At 43.6% G+C, this 13019-nt stretch overlaps 1 protein-coding gene across 1 annotated transcript; it reads left to right on the forward strand.

Annotated features, from left to right (window-relative positions):
* Nucleotides 1-364: 364 nt before the first annotated feature.
* On the forward strand, nt 365-1948 carry LOC141051137 (uncharacterized). The gene is made up of 2 exons (XM_073548018.1): nt 365-645; nt 758-1948. Exons 1-2 carry the CDS (start codon nt 554-556, stop codon nt 1749-1751), a joined length of 1086 nt encoding a protein of 361 aa, XP_073404119.1. The 5' UTR covers nt 365-553; the 3' UTR covers nt 1752-1948.
* The last annotated feature ends 11071 nt before the right edge of the window (nt 1949-13019 follow it).

Consider the following 13019-nt stretch of genomic DNA (forward strand, 5'->3'; position numbering starts at 1 on the left):
AGTTAAATTTTGGTACACTTTTTATTTCATGTCTTAAAGTGTGGTGCCTAATTTTGCTATTTTTCTCTTACTTTAACAGCCTTCACAGCGTGCTCCCGACTCTGACGGTGAGGATGGAGGAATTGATGTGGACCACCTTATCGATCTCGTCAGAGAAAGGGAGCCGCTATGGAATATGGCTGACCGCCGCCATGCTGACCTGATTGTTACCCGACAGCTCTGGGAGGAAATCTGTTCGCTCCTTGTGGACCGCTGGGAGGACCTCGATGCTCGGGCCCATATTAAAGAGCGTAAGTATATACAGTACCGGTTGCTTGATGTAAACCAGTGTTTCCCGAACTCCAGTCCTCGTGGTCCCCTCGGATCATGTGTTCAGGATTTCTATTTACTGTGGAAATCCTGAAAACATGACCCCTGGGCACCATGAGGACTGGAGTTTGGGAAACACTGATGTTGTATACTAACCACTTTGTCCTTTCTCGTTTCAGGGGACAGAATTGTGAAGCGGTGGCGGTCTGTGAGGGATCGTTTCAAGAAGGAGTTCAATAAAGAGATGCGGGCCCCGAGTGGATCTGGAGGACGCAGGAGCATGTACAAGTACGCACGAGCCCTGTCGTTCCTCCGGGATACAATGGTCACCAGAAGGTAAATATTACACACCACATGTAAAAAAAATGTTTAGATGTAACAATTTTTTTTCAGCCAGGGCCATGCCATGTCACTATTTTAATTGTTTTTTTTTCTCTTTATTCCACAGCACGATGAGCAGCACTCGGGAGCCTGCACGATTGGACCCTTCTGAGGCGATCCCTGAGGAGACAGGCACCGAGGGACACTTCGACCGCCCCAGTACATCTGCACCTTCCCAGCCTTCCCACACATTCGACCCATCTGTCCCATCCACCAGCACAGGAGCATCGTGGCCGCCTACATTACATGAAGCTGCTGGTGAGGAGATCGCTTTCCCTTTACCCCACCCTTCTGCCCCTGCCACCTCTAGTACACCTGCGGGTACTGGGCGGCAGCGGCAGAGGGGTCAGGAAAAGACTTATGCGCCAGAGTTCTTGCATCTGAATGCATCTTTCCAGAACTGTCTAAAAGTCTTGTCAGAGCAAATCTCCGCAGGCTTTCAGCAGATCAACTCCAGCATTCTGGAGGTGAAGACACTTCTGCAAACCATGCATTCAGAAGCAAGATCTTCGCCAAACCACACCTTTTTCAGGTCTGTTTTGGAGCGCATGGAAACGCTCTCTCCTAGCCAGCAGATGCATGTAATGCATTCGTGCCACGGTGCTCTCCAGCACATTACCTCCCAACCTCCTCCTCCCACCCCAGTAGTTCCTCCACCTGCACCCCCTCCAGCCACTTTCCATCCTCCCCCTCCTATTACATACCAGCCACCTCCCCAGTACCAGCAACCTCCCCAGTACCAGACATCTCCCCACTTCCAGCAACCTGCCCCGTACCAAACTCCTTCCCCGTACCAAACTCCTTCCCCATACAACTTTCCATCAACATCATCTGCTCCTACAGTCCCTTCCCAACCCTCCACTCCACCACCCACCACCTCTTCTACCTCCCACATGTCCACCCATTCTCTTGCTTTTTCCACACCTTCACCTCTAACTGTTCCTTCCCCACCACGATCCCAGTCCTCTCTCCACACTCCCAGTGTCGGTGTCCCGCAGCCCCTCCAGCAGTATTTCCACCCCACACTACACAAATTTATAAATATGTGTGAATTTAAATAAAAATGACCAATTTTATGGTTTCAAAGCTTTATTAAAAAAGTTTATTTAAATTTCAAAACAGTTTACTACAAAAAAAAATTTTCAATAAAAGTTTCATTATTGTTTTACACTGGTTGTCTGTCATTTCTTTCTGCGGCGAAATATGTTAAAAAAAAAAGGTTAAATACAGGGTATTTAAAAGGTAAAAAGGATCTCAAAACCAGGTATATAACTAGGTAAAAGGTAAATAAATTTTACCTTTTTCCCTTAGTTGTGTTCCTGGTTGTGTTTGAAGCAAAGTGTTTCACCTAAAAAGTTGTGTTTATTGTTGGTGATTTCCTAACAATGTACACAACTTTTGTTAAAAGGTGAAATACTTTGCATAAAACACAACCAGGTACACACCTGTGGCCTAAAGGTAAAAATAGTAAGACCATGACAAGATAGCCAACTTTGGTTGGCAAAGGTATATACTGTTGGTACAGAAGGTACACAAGTTTGGTTAATGGCACAAATCTTTCACACTCTTTCATCCTGCCAGTGTACTCTGCCTTGAGGTGACATAAAGTATAGTGCAAAATTGTCCCTCATTACTGAAACCGTCACAGAACTTCTAGTGGTAATGTCATGGTAATCTTGCAAGGTGGTTTCTTCAGAGGTGTCCTCAATGGAAATGGGTTCCTTGCAGATAACAAAATTGTGGAGTACCACGCAAGCTTTGATCTCTTCGTCCACAGTTTCTGTCTTGAGGTTGATCGCAGTCAATAGGACCCGCCATTTGGCTGTCAGAATACCAAAGGTACATTCAACCATTCTTCTTGCTCTTGTGAGGCGGTAATTAAAAATGCGTTTTGATCTTGACAATCCTCTGCTACCGTACGGTTTCAAAAGGTGTTCTGACAGCTGGAAGGCTTCATCTCCTACACAGACAAATGGCATAGGTGGACCAGATGTTTGCGGCAGCGGTCTAGGGGATGGGAACTGGAAGGTGTTTCCATACAGTTTACGCCCCATGGCAGACAGTTTGAAAACTTGAGAGTCATTGGAGCGGCCATAGGCCCCAATATCAACAGCAATAAATTTGTATTCAGCGTCAGCGATGGCCATGAGGACAATTGAAAAATATTTCTTGTAATTGAAATATTCCGATCCCGATCCAGCTGGCTTTACAATGCGGATTTGTTTCCCGTCCACAGCGCCCAAGCAGTTCGGAAACTGACTTATCTGTAGAAACTTTTCTGAAATTTCAATCCACCTCTCTGTTGTGGGCTCTGGTAAAAACTCTTCAGCTAAGGAGTCCCACAGTGCACGGCATGTGTACTTCACTATTCCAGTTATGGTGGAAATCCCGAGTCTGTACTGGAAATGCAGTGACGAAAGGGATTCTCCAGTTGCAAGAAATCTGGGGGGAATTAAAAAACAATCAATTAGTTTAAAATCACAGCATTACATACCAAAACTCAGCTATAACACTTGGAGATACAAACTACCACCAACAAGATTGCAGTGAAAGTGTGCTCTGATGCGAGCATATCCAATAAATGTGGCTTACCTTAAAGTCACCATCAGACGCTCTGCAGGTGAACCAGAGAAGCTGCAATAGGTGTCCGATTTTCTTATGAGGTGTGCAATGCGCTCCACCAAGTAATCAAAATTCTCCATTTTTATCCGAACATATCCAAAAAATGTATCTGGGTTTCGTCTACGGTCCATGCAGAGTGTAGAATAGACCCCACGCGTCATTCTCTTGGCTGTGATGGGGTGGATCCACAAACGTCTACGATGCCTGATGCGCTGCTGTCTCGCTCTCTCCTCCAGAACAATCACCCTCAAACGATTCACCTCCGCTGTAAAATCCGCCAAATTCTTCAAAATATTTCCAATCACAACATCCATCTTCGCCAGACACTTGCTCTTCTCTCCAACCTGCACTTTCTCCTCTACAACCTGTCAATGAAGGGCTGTAGGAACACGGTATATATAGTTTTTCAGTAGCCAATCCCATTCGGAAGGCCACAAGGGGGCCTTTTTAAAAACCGGATCCGGCGTAATCCGTCGAAAACCGGATGAGACGGATCCGGTTTTGGCTGTCATGCGCAAGACGAATCCGGCAGAAAACCGGATCTGTCACATCCGGATTTACAAAACATTTGCCGGATCCGGCGCTCCAGCACGACGCCGGAACGCGCCTGACGCCGAAAACCTGATGTGTGAAAGTAGCCTTACCCTGTTTTTGTCAACCAATCTTCAAAATACAGTCATGGCCAAAAGTATTGACACCCCTGCAATTCTGTCAGATAATACTCAGTTTCTTCCTGAAAATGATTGCAAACACATATTCTTTGGTATTATTATCTTCATTTAATTTGTCTTAAATGAAAAAACACAAAAGAGAATGAAACAAAAAGCAAAACATTAATCATTTCACACAAAACTCCCAACATGGGCCAGACAAAAGTATTGGCACCCTCAGCCTAATACTTGGTTGCATAACCTTTAGCCAAAATAACTGCTACCAACCGCTTCCAGTAACCATCAATGAGTTTCTTACAATGCTCTGCTGGAATTTTAGACCATTCTTCTTTGGCAAACTGCTCCAGGTCCCTGATATTTGAAGGGCGCCTTCTCCAAACTGCCATTTTTAGATTTCTCCACAGGTGTTCTATGGGATTCAGGTCTGGACTCATTGCTGGCCACCTTAGAAGTCTCCAGTGCTTTCTCTCAAACCATTTTCTAGTGCTTTTTGAAGTGTGTTTTGGATCATGGTCCTGCTGAAAGACCCATGACCTCTGAGGGAGACCCAGCTTTCTCACACTGGGCCCTACATTAAGCTGCAAAATTTGTTTGTAGTCTTCAGACTTCATAATGCCATGCACACGGTCAAGCAGTCCAGTGTCAGAGGCAGCAAAGCAACCCCAAAACATCTGGGAACCTCCGCCATGTTTGACTGTAGGGACCGTGTTCTTTTCTTTGAATGCCTCTTTTTTTCTCCTGTAAACTCTATGTTGATGCCTTTGCCCAAAAAGCTCTACTTTTGTCTCATCTGACCAGAGAACATTCTTCCAAAACGTTTTAGGCTTTTTCAGGTAAGTTTTGGCAAACTCCAGCCTGGCTTTTTTATGTCTCGTGGTAAGAAGTGGGGTCTTCCGGGTCTCCTACCATACAGTCCCTTTTCATTCAGACACCGAAGGATAGTACGGGTTGACACTGTTGTACCCTCGGACTGCAGGGCAGCTTGAACTTGTTTGGATGTTAGTCGAGGTTCTTTATTCAACATCCGCACAATCTTCCGTTGAAATCTCTTGTCATTTTTTCTTTTCCGTCCACATCTAGGGACGGAAGTGCCACAGTGCCATGGGCTTTAAATTCTTGATGACAGTGCACACGGTAGACACAGGAACATTCTGGTCTTTGGAGATGGACTTGTAGCCTTGAGATTGCTCATGCTTCCTCACAATTTGGTTTCTCAAGTCCTCAGACAGTTCTTTTGTCTTCTTTCTTTTCTCCATGCTCAATGTGGTACACACAAGGACACAGGACAGAGGTTGAGTCAACTTTAATCCATGTCAACTGGCTGCAAGTGTGATTTAATTATTGCCAAAACCTGTTAGGTGCCACAGGTAAGTTACAGGTGCTGTTAATTACACAAATTAGAGAAGTATCACATGATTTTTCGAACAGTGCCAATACTTTTGTCCACCCTCTTATTTATGTTTGGTGTGGAATTGTATCCAATTTGGCTTTAGGACAATTCTTTTTGTGTTTTTTCATTTAAGACAAGTTAAATGAAGATAATAATACCAAATAATTTGTGTTTGCAATCATTTTCAGGAAGAAACTGAGTATTATCTGACAGAATTGCAGGGGTGTCAATACTTTTGGCCACAACTGTAAACTGGTCTGCGCTGACATGGGTTCCAGTAAAAAAAATTCTACAGACTTTCTTGAATACCCCTAAACGTACATTCCCGTGTCTCCATAGTCCACAATGTGGCAATGTACAGAAAGTGTAGACATTTTTCCACCCCCCACACTGGCGAAGGAATTGAGATCCGTGGCTTTTTTTTTTACCTGTGATTCATTCTATGTTATTTATGCCATAAAGTGTCCGTGCGGTCTCGTATATGTTGGTGAGACTACCCAGCATATACGAGACCGCATTTCACAATACAAGTCTAATATCTGCTGTGGAAAAACATACTTACCTGTGCCATATCATTTTGAGAAAATGAAACATAGTATTTCACAACTTAAGTTCCAAGTTTTGGAATATATTCCCATACCCAGAACAGGAGGCAATGGGATTAAAACATTCCTTCTGTATTCACAGATTGGACTCTCTTGAACCAAGAGGACTCAATAGAGGTTATGAAGTTTCTAGTTTTATTTACCATATATACTCGTGTATAAGTCAACCCGAGTATAAGCCGAGACCACTAATTTTGTCACGAAAAACTGGGAAAATGTATTGACTCGAGTATAAGCCGGATATGCATTGTCCCCTCATCCCTAGCCTTGTATGCATGGCTCCTTATCCCCTATCCTTGTATGCATGGCTCCTCATCCCCATCCATGTCTGCATGGCTCCTCATCCCTGTCCTAGTATGCATGACTCCTTATCCCCATCCTTGTATTGCATGGCTCCTTATCCCCATCCTTGTCTGCATGGCTCCTCATCTCTGTCTTGGTATGCATGACTTCTCATCCCTATTCTTGCATGCATGGCTCATTATCCCCATCCTTGTCTACATGGCTCCTCATCCCTATTGTATGAATGGTTCCTCATCCCTGTCCTTGAATGCATGGCCCCCATGAGAAAAGCATAAAAAAAAATTTAAAAACCTACTTACCTTCCCTACACGTCCTCGCAGCATCTTGTCCCGGTGCAAGCAGCTCCTGCGGCCGAGTGATCACATGTCCCTGCTCACTAAGTTAATGAATATTCACCTCTCTCCACTCAACAGAGACATGTGATCGCTTAGGCGCAGGAGCTGCTGGAAGCTGGAACAAGATGCGAGGGCGCGCAAGGAAGGTAAGTAAGAAGTTGGGGTTTTTTTACAGCTGCTGGAAGCCGGCTGCTACAAGAAATTCAAAAAATGCTTGCTTAAATTGGTTATCCAACGGCTCCTACAAAAAACTAATTCTTTAAAAGATACTTTATTATCAATTCTTAATTGATAATAAAGTATCTTTTAAAGAATTAGTTTTTTTGTAGGAGCCGAAGCCGGCTGCTACGGCTGTAACTGTGCACACTATAAGAGAAATGAATATTAATTGCCAGTGCAGTGAATATTCATTTCTCTTTGGCAGCGGGCACAGTTACAGCCGCTGGCCCCTGCCTCCTGTGACCTGTTGCTCTGTCGCTCCCCCTCCACCGTTGGCTTCTGGGACAATGATTTGTGTATAAACCGAGGGGGTCTTTTATAGTGTCACATTAGCATTTTGGGTTGGATATGGTTTATTGATCATTTTCCCTGATACAACCCCTGGCAAAAATTATGGAATCATTGGCCTTGGAGGATGTTCATTCAGTTGTTTAATTTTGTAGAAAAAAAGCAGATCACAGATATGAAAACTAAAGTCAATTCAAATGGCAACCTTCTGGCTTTAAGAAAAACTAAAAGAAATCAAGAACAAAAAATGTGGTAGTCAGTAATGGTTACTTTTTTAAACCAAGCATAGGGAAAAAATTATGGAATCACTCAATTCTGAGGAAACAATTATGGAATCACCCTGTAAATTTTCATTCCCAAAACTATCACCTGCATCAAATTAGATCTGCTCGTTAGTCTGCATCTAAAAAGGAGTGAGCACACCTTGGAGAGCTGTTGCACCAAGTGGACTAACATGAATCATTGCTCCAACACGAGAGATGTCAATTGAAACAAAGGAGATGATTATCAAACTCTTAAAAGAGGGTAAATCATCATGCAATATTGCAAAAGATGTTGGTTGTTCACAGTCAGCTGTGTCTAAAATCTAGACCAAATACAAACAACATGGGAAGGTTGTTAAAGGCAAACATACTGGTAGACCAAGGAAGACATCAAAGCGTCAAGACCGGAAACTTAAAGCAATATGTCTCCAAAACAGGAAATGCACAACAAAACAAATGAATGAATGGGAGGAAACTGGAGTCAAGGTCTGTGACCGAACTGTAAGAAACCGCCTAAAGGAAATAGGATTTACATACAGAAAAGCTAAACAAAAGCCATCATTAACACCTAAACAGAAAAAAACAAGGTTACAATGAGCTAAGGAAAAGCAATCGTGGACTGTGGATGACTAGATGGAAGTCCTATTCAGTGATGAATCGCGAATCTGCATTGGGCAAGGTGATGATGCTGGAACTTTTGTTTGGTGCTGTTCCAATGAGATTTATAAAGATGACTGCCTGAAGAGAACATGCAAATTTCCACAGTCATTGATGATATGGGGCTGTATGTCAGGTAAAGGCACTGGGGAGATGCCTGTCATTACATCTTCAATAAATGCACAAGTTTATGTTGATATTTTGGACTCTTCTTATCCCATCAATTGAAAGGATGTTTGGGGATGATGAAATCATTTTTCAAGATGATAATGCATCCTGCCATAGAGCAAAAACTGTGAAAACATTCCTTGAAAAAAGACACACAAGGTCAATGTCATGGCCTGCAAATAGTCCAGATCTCAATCCAATTGAAAATCTTTGGTGGAAGTTGAAGAAAATGGTCCATGACAAGGCTCCAACCTGGAAAGCTGATCTGGCAACAACAGAGAAAGTTGGAGCCAGATTGATGAAGAGTACTGTTTGACACTCATTAAGTCCATTGTCATGGTTAGGACATGGCTAATGTCCTGTTCTCACAGGGTTAACTTTTGCCAGCCTCTCTTTGGATCTGGGAGGGGTATTTATACTCCAGACTAGGATTCCCTGTCAGCTATACTGTTATTCTGGCTGTGTGTCTGACCCCCCTGGTGTGCGTGGATGCTGCATTGCTTGTTTGATTCCCGTGTATGACCCGTTCTGTCTCCTCACTCTGAACTCCGTCTCTCGTTTTGGTACTATTGTCTTCTCCGGTTCTGACCTTCTGGCTTGGCTATTGTTACTCCGTTACAGTTTGTCCCTATTGTACCGTCTATTGCCCGTTCTGGTTTTCTGATCTATTGCTACGTCCTGACTATCCGCTCTGGTTAACCCTTTGGTACTGTCCTGATATCTAGTGCTTTGACCCCGGCTTGATCTGGTTTCTGTCTATGCCCCTTGGTAACTTGTCCCATAGTTACCTTTCTAGGAGTTTCCCTGAAGCTCCTAGCTCTGTGGAGCTTAGGTCGCGCCCCCAGCAGTGACGTGCTTCAGGTCCTGATAGTCTGAAGCACGCATCGTCACCGCTGCTGCCCTGCTCCACAGGTATCTTTGAGCACTGTTTTTGTACTCAGGACACGCGCACTGGCTCAGTGAGCAAGTTCAGTGCCGTGTTCCGACATCCATGCCTCAGAGACTGCAAGCTGTTAGTAAAGCCAGAGGTGGTGCAAAAAAATACTAGTGATGTGTTGGAGTGTTTTTTTGTTGGTTTGTTTTTCATGATTCCAAAATTTTTTCCTCAGAATTGAGTGATTCCATAAGTTTTTCCCTATGCTTGGTTTAAAAAGGTAACCATTACTGACTACCACATTTTTGTTCTTGATTTCTTTTAGTGTTTCTTAACGCCAGAAAGTTGCCATTTGTATTGACTTTAGTTTTGTGCCATGTCTGTGATCTGCTTTTTTTCTACAAAATTAAACAACTGAATGAGCATCCTCCAAGGCCGGTGATTCCATAATTTTTGCCAGGGGTTGTATTACTTTACCTCTATGCGTTTGTTTTTTTTCCTTTTTACCTTAATGTCCCTCCTTTTTTCTTTTGCTTATTTTATTTCTATATTTCTTTATATTTATATCTAAAATGTCTTTTTATTTCACACTTATAATTACATTTTATTCATCTTAAATCCCTATTTGAGGTCCTGTTCACACTCTATACATCTCAGGTAGCAATTGGTAATGCACCAGAAAGATCGCTCATGTGACCTTAATATACAGGGTGGGTCCATTTATATGGATACACCTAAATAAAATGGGAATGGTTGGTGATATAAACTTCCTGTTTGTGGCACATTAGTATATGGGGGGGAAACTTTTCAAAATGGGTGGTGACCATGGCAGCCATTTTGAAGTCGGCCATTTTGGATCCAACTTTATTTTTTTCAATTGGAAGACGGTCATGTGACACATCAAACTTATTGAGAATTTCACAAGAAAAACAATGGTGTGCTTGGTTTTAACGTAACTATTATTTCATGAGTTATTTACAAGTTCATGACCACTTATAAAATGTGTTCAAAGTGCTGCCCATTGTGTTGGATTGTCAATGCAACCCTCTTCTCCCACTCTTGACACACTGATAGCAACACCGCAGAAGAAATGCTAGCATAGGCTTACAGTATCCATTGATTCAGATGCTGCACATCTCATATCTTCACAGCATAGACAATTGCCTTCAGATGACCCCAAAGATCAAAGTCTAAGGGGGTCAGATCGGGAGACCTTGGTGGCCATTGAACTGGCCCACGACGACCAATCCACTTTCCAGGAAACTGTTCATGTAGGAATGTTCGGACCTGACACCCATAATTGATTGTATGGTGTGGTATATGGGGTACAAAGATAGCGGGGCCATTCTTCATCAAACCTATGGGGCACAAAGATAGCGGGGCCATTCTTCATCAATGGAAACCTCATTGCCTCTGGATATCTGAAATTGCTAAATGATGTGTTGCTCTCTTTATGCACTGAAGATGGCACGTTCCCTGAGTTTGTCCAGTAACATAGTGCACCACCACATTATGGGTGTCAGGTCCGAGCATCCCTACTAAGAATCTGACCCCCTTAGACTAGCATTTCTTCTGAGGTGTTGCTATCAGTGTGTCAAGAGTGGGAGAAGAGGATTGCATTGACAATGCAACAAAATGGGCAGCACTTGGAACATATTTTATAAGTGGACATAAACTTGTAAATAACTCCGGAAAGAATAAAGATACGTTAAAACCAAGCGCACCATTGTTTTTCTTGTTAAATTCTTTAAAGTAGGAGGGTCTTGCTGTGAGGTAAGAGAGGAACAGTTCCTGTTTTTTGCAGTCAGAGTAGTGAGCTGAAGGAGCTCAGTTGGGGCCAGAGAACCCTCCATCGTCCAGGGGGCTAATGCCCTGGGGACAACGCAGTGGCCCCGTATCGTTTGAAGCTTAAGCCCAGCCATCCAGGGCCAATGGGAAGAAGACTGCAGCAGTGACAGCAGTGAGAGCAGTGTCAGTGCAAGGAGAGGCCGGTGCTCTAATTGTTGACACACCAGACAGGAAGGTCAGGTTACTCACCATGTGGCAGATCGCAGCCTGGGCGCATTTTCTCACAGCCGGGCGAGATGGCTAAGGAAACCACCAGTGAAAGTGAGTCTGGACAGGGAGGACGCTGAGGGGCTGTGTGTCACGATCCGACCCGGGTATGTGCTGTGCGACAGTGAGAGAAGTACGGGGAAAGTGGAAGATATATACTGCTTGAAACGTGAGGTTAATGCTGTAACAACTGGATGTGCTCTGTCCTGAAGTCAGTAAAGTTGTTCAGTTGAAAGTTGGTATGGGCTGTGTCTCAATTCTTGCAACTCTGCCTGGAGAGGGGCTCCTGCAGCAGAGGGAAGATCCTGAAGGAGCTGGACCTGGAGACACAGGTATGCTGATTAATGGACATTAGTTTCATGTAAGAGGAGGTCAGGGCACAGAGTTGAATAAGTGTGCGGCCATGACTACAGCCCTGGCACTCCCTTACAGTAGCATAAGCTGAAATAATGGCAATCAGTTCCCTCTGCTTTCTTTGCCACTTTTTTACTATTGATCTAAATGAGAAAAAGTGGTTTTGAAAACTACATCTAAGGCCTCCTTCAAATGTCGATGATTACAGTACATGTGGCAACCATATCTTTCATGGATGCCACATGTACCCATTATAATTTATTGTGCTGTACACGGAGAAACATCTGTTTCTTTCCAGTATCATGGATGACAAGCCAATATAAGTCTATGGGTCTGTGAAAAACACATACAGCACACGGATGGCATCACTGTGGAATCCATGTGATGTACGGGTGTAACACTGCAAAGTATAGGAGAAGCTTTGTCATTGATTGTTCTTTATCCATACAGGAAAAAAAACGGATGTCACACTAATGGCATGCTGATGGTACACGGATGGCATATTGATGTCACACTGATGGTACACTGATCCAAAACACTGATGGACCTTAAAAAGTACTTGGAACTGTAAATAGAAGGTGGACAGAAGTAGAGAGCATGCCAATAGTAATTTGCATGTTCTTAAAGGGTATCTATCACCAATTTTTTCGCATATAAAATGCTGCCACCGCCATAGGGGGATTATCTGCAGCATTCTGTAATGCTGTAGATAAGCCCCCGATGTAACCTGAAAGAAAAATGTGTTATACTATACTTCCCCAGGGGTGGTCCGGGTTCAATGGTTGTCGCGGTCTGGTCCGGCGCCTCCCATCTTCTAGTGATGACGTCCTCTTTCCCGTCTTGGCTCCGGCACAGGCGTAATGCTCTGCCCTGTTGAGGGCAGAGCAGAGTACTGCAGTGCACAGGTGCTGGGAGAGGTCCGGCACCTGTGCACTGCAGTACTCTGCTCTGCCCTCAACAGGGCAGAGCAGTACGCCTGCAACAGGAAGCAAAGAAGAGGACGTCATCACTAGAAGATGGGAGGCGCCGAACGACGACACCCATCGGACTGGACCGCCCCTGGGTGAGTGTAATATAACTTGTTTTTCTTCTCTTTTAGGTTACATCTGGGGCTTATCTACAACATTACAGAATGCTGTAAATAAGCCCCTGATGGCAGTGGCCGCAAATTATATACGAAAAAATAGGTAACAGATTCCCTTTAAGAGCTGTAAAAAAGGTGAATTGATCTTGGCGTGATTAAGTCTGTATAACTTTTTATTTATCTCTTCAGCCTTCAGGATTTGTGTGTGGGGATATTGGGTACAATTGCACCCACAATTTTAATTGAATGTTAATTTGACATTTGTTGGGTGCTGTAATGTAAATAGCGTATGCAGGTGAAAGTTGCAAGAGTAGCATTATACCATTTTCCACGAGTCCCTTTCTGTTAAGTCAGAAGTACAAAAGGGCCTTTAATTAGTAACTTCTAATTGCAATTGAGACATTAAAATGCAGACATTAAAAATAGACAGATGGTCCAAAA

This window comes from Dendrobates tinctorius, unplaced genomic scaffold, assembly GCF_039654945.1.
Source record: "Dendrobates tinctorius isolate UK_male_01 unplaced genomic scaffold, ASM3965494v1 ptg000011l, whole genome shotgun sequence".
NCBI lineage: Eukaryota > Metazoa > Chordata > Amphibia > Anura > Dendrobatidae > Dendrobates > Dendrobates tinctorius.

Coding starts and splice junctions, on each gene's coding strand:
- LOC141051137 (XM_073548018.1), top strand. CDS start 554: ATGCGGGCCCCGAGTGGATCTGGAGGACGCAGGAGCATGTACAAGTAC. Junction 646..757: donor GATACAATGGTCACCAGAAG/GTAAATATTACA, acceptor TTTATTCCACAG/CACGATGAGCAGCACTCGGG.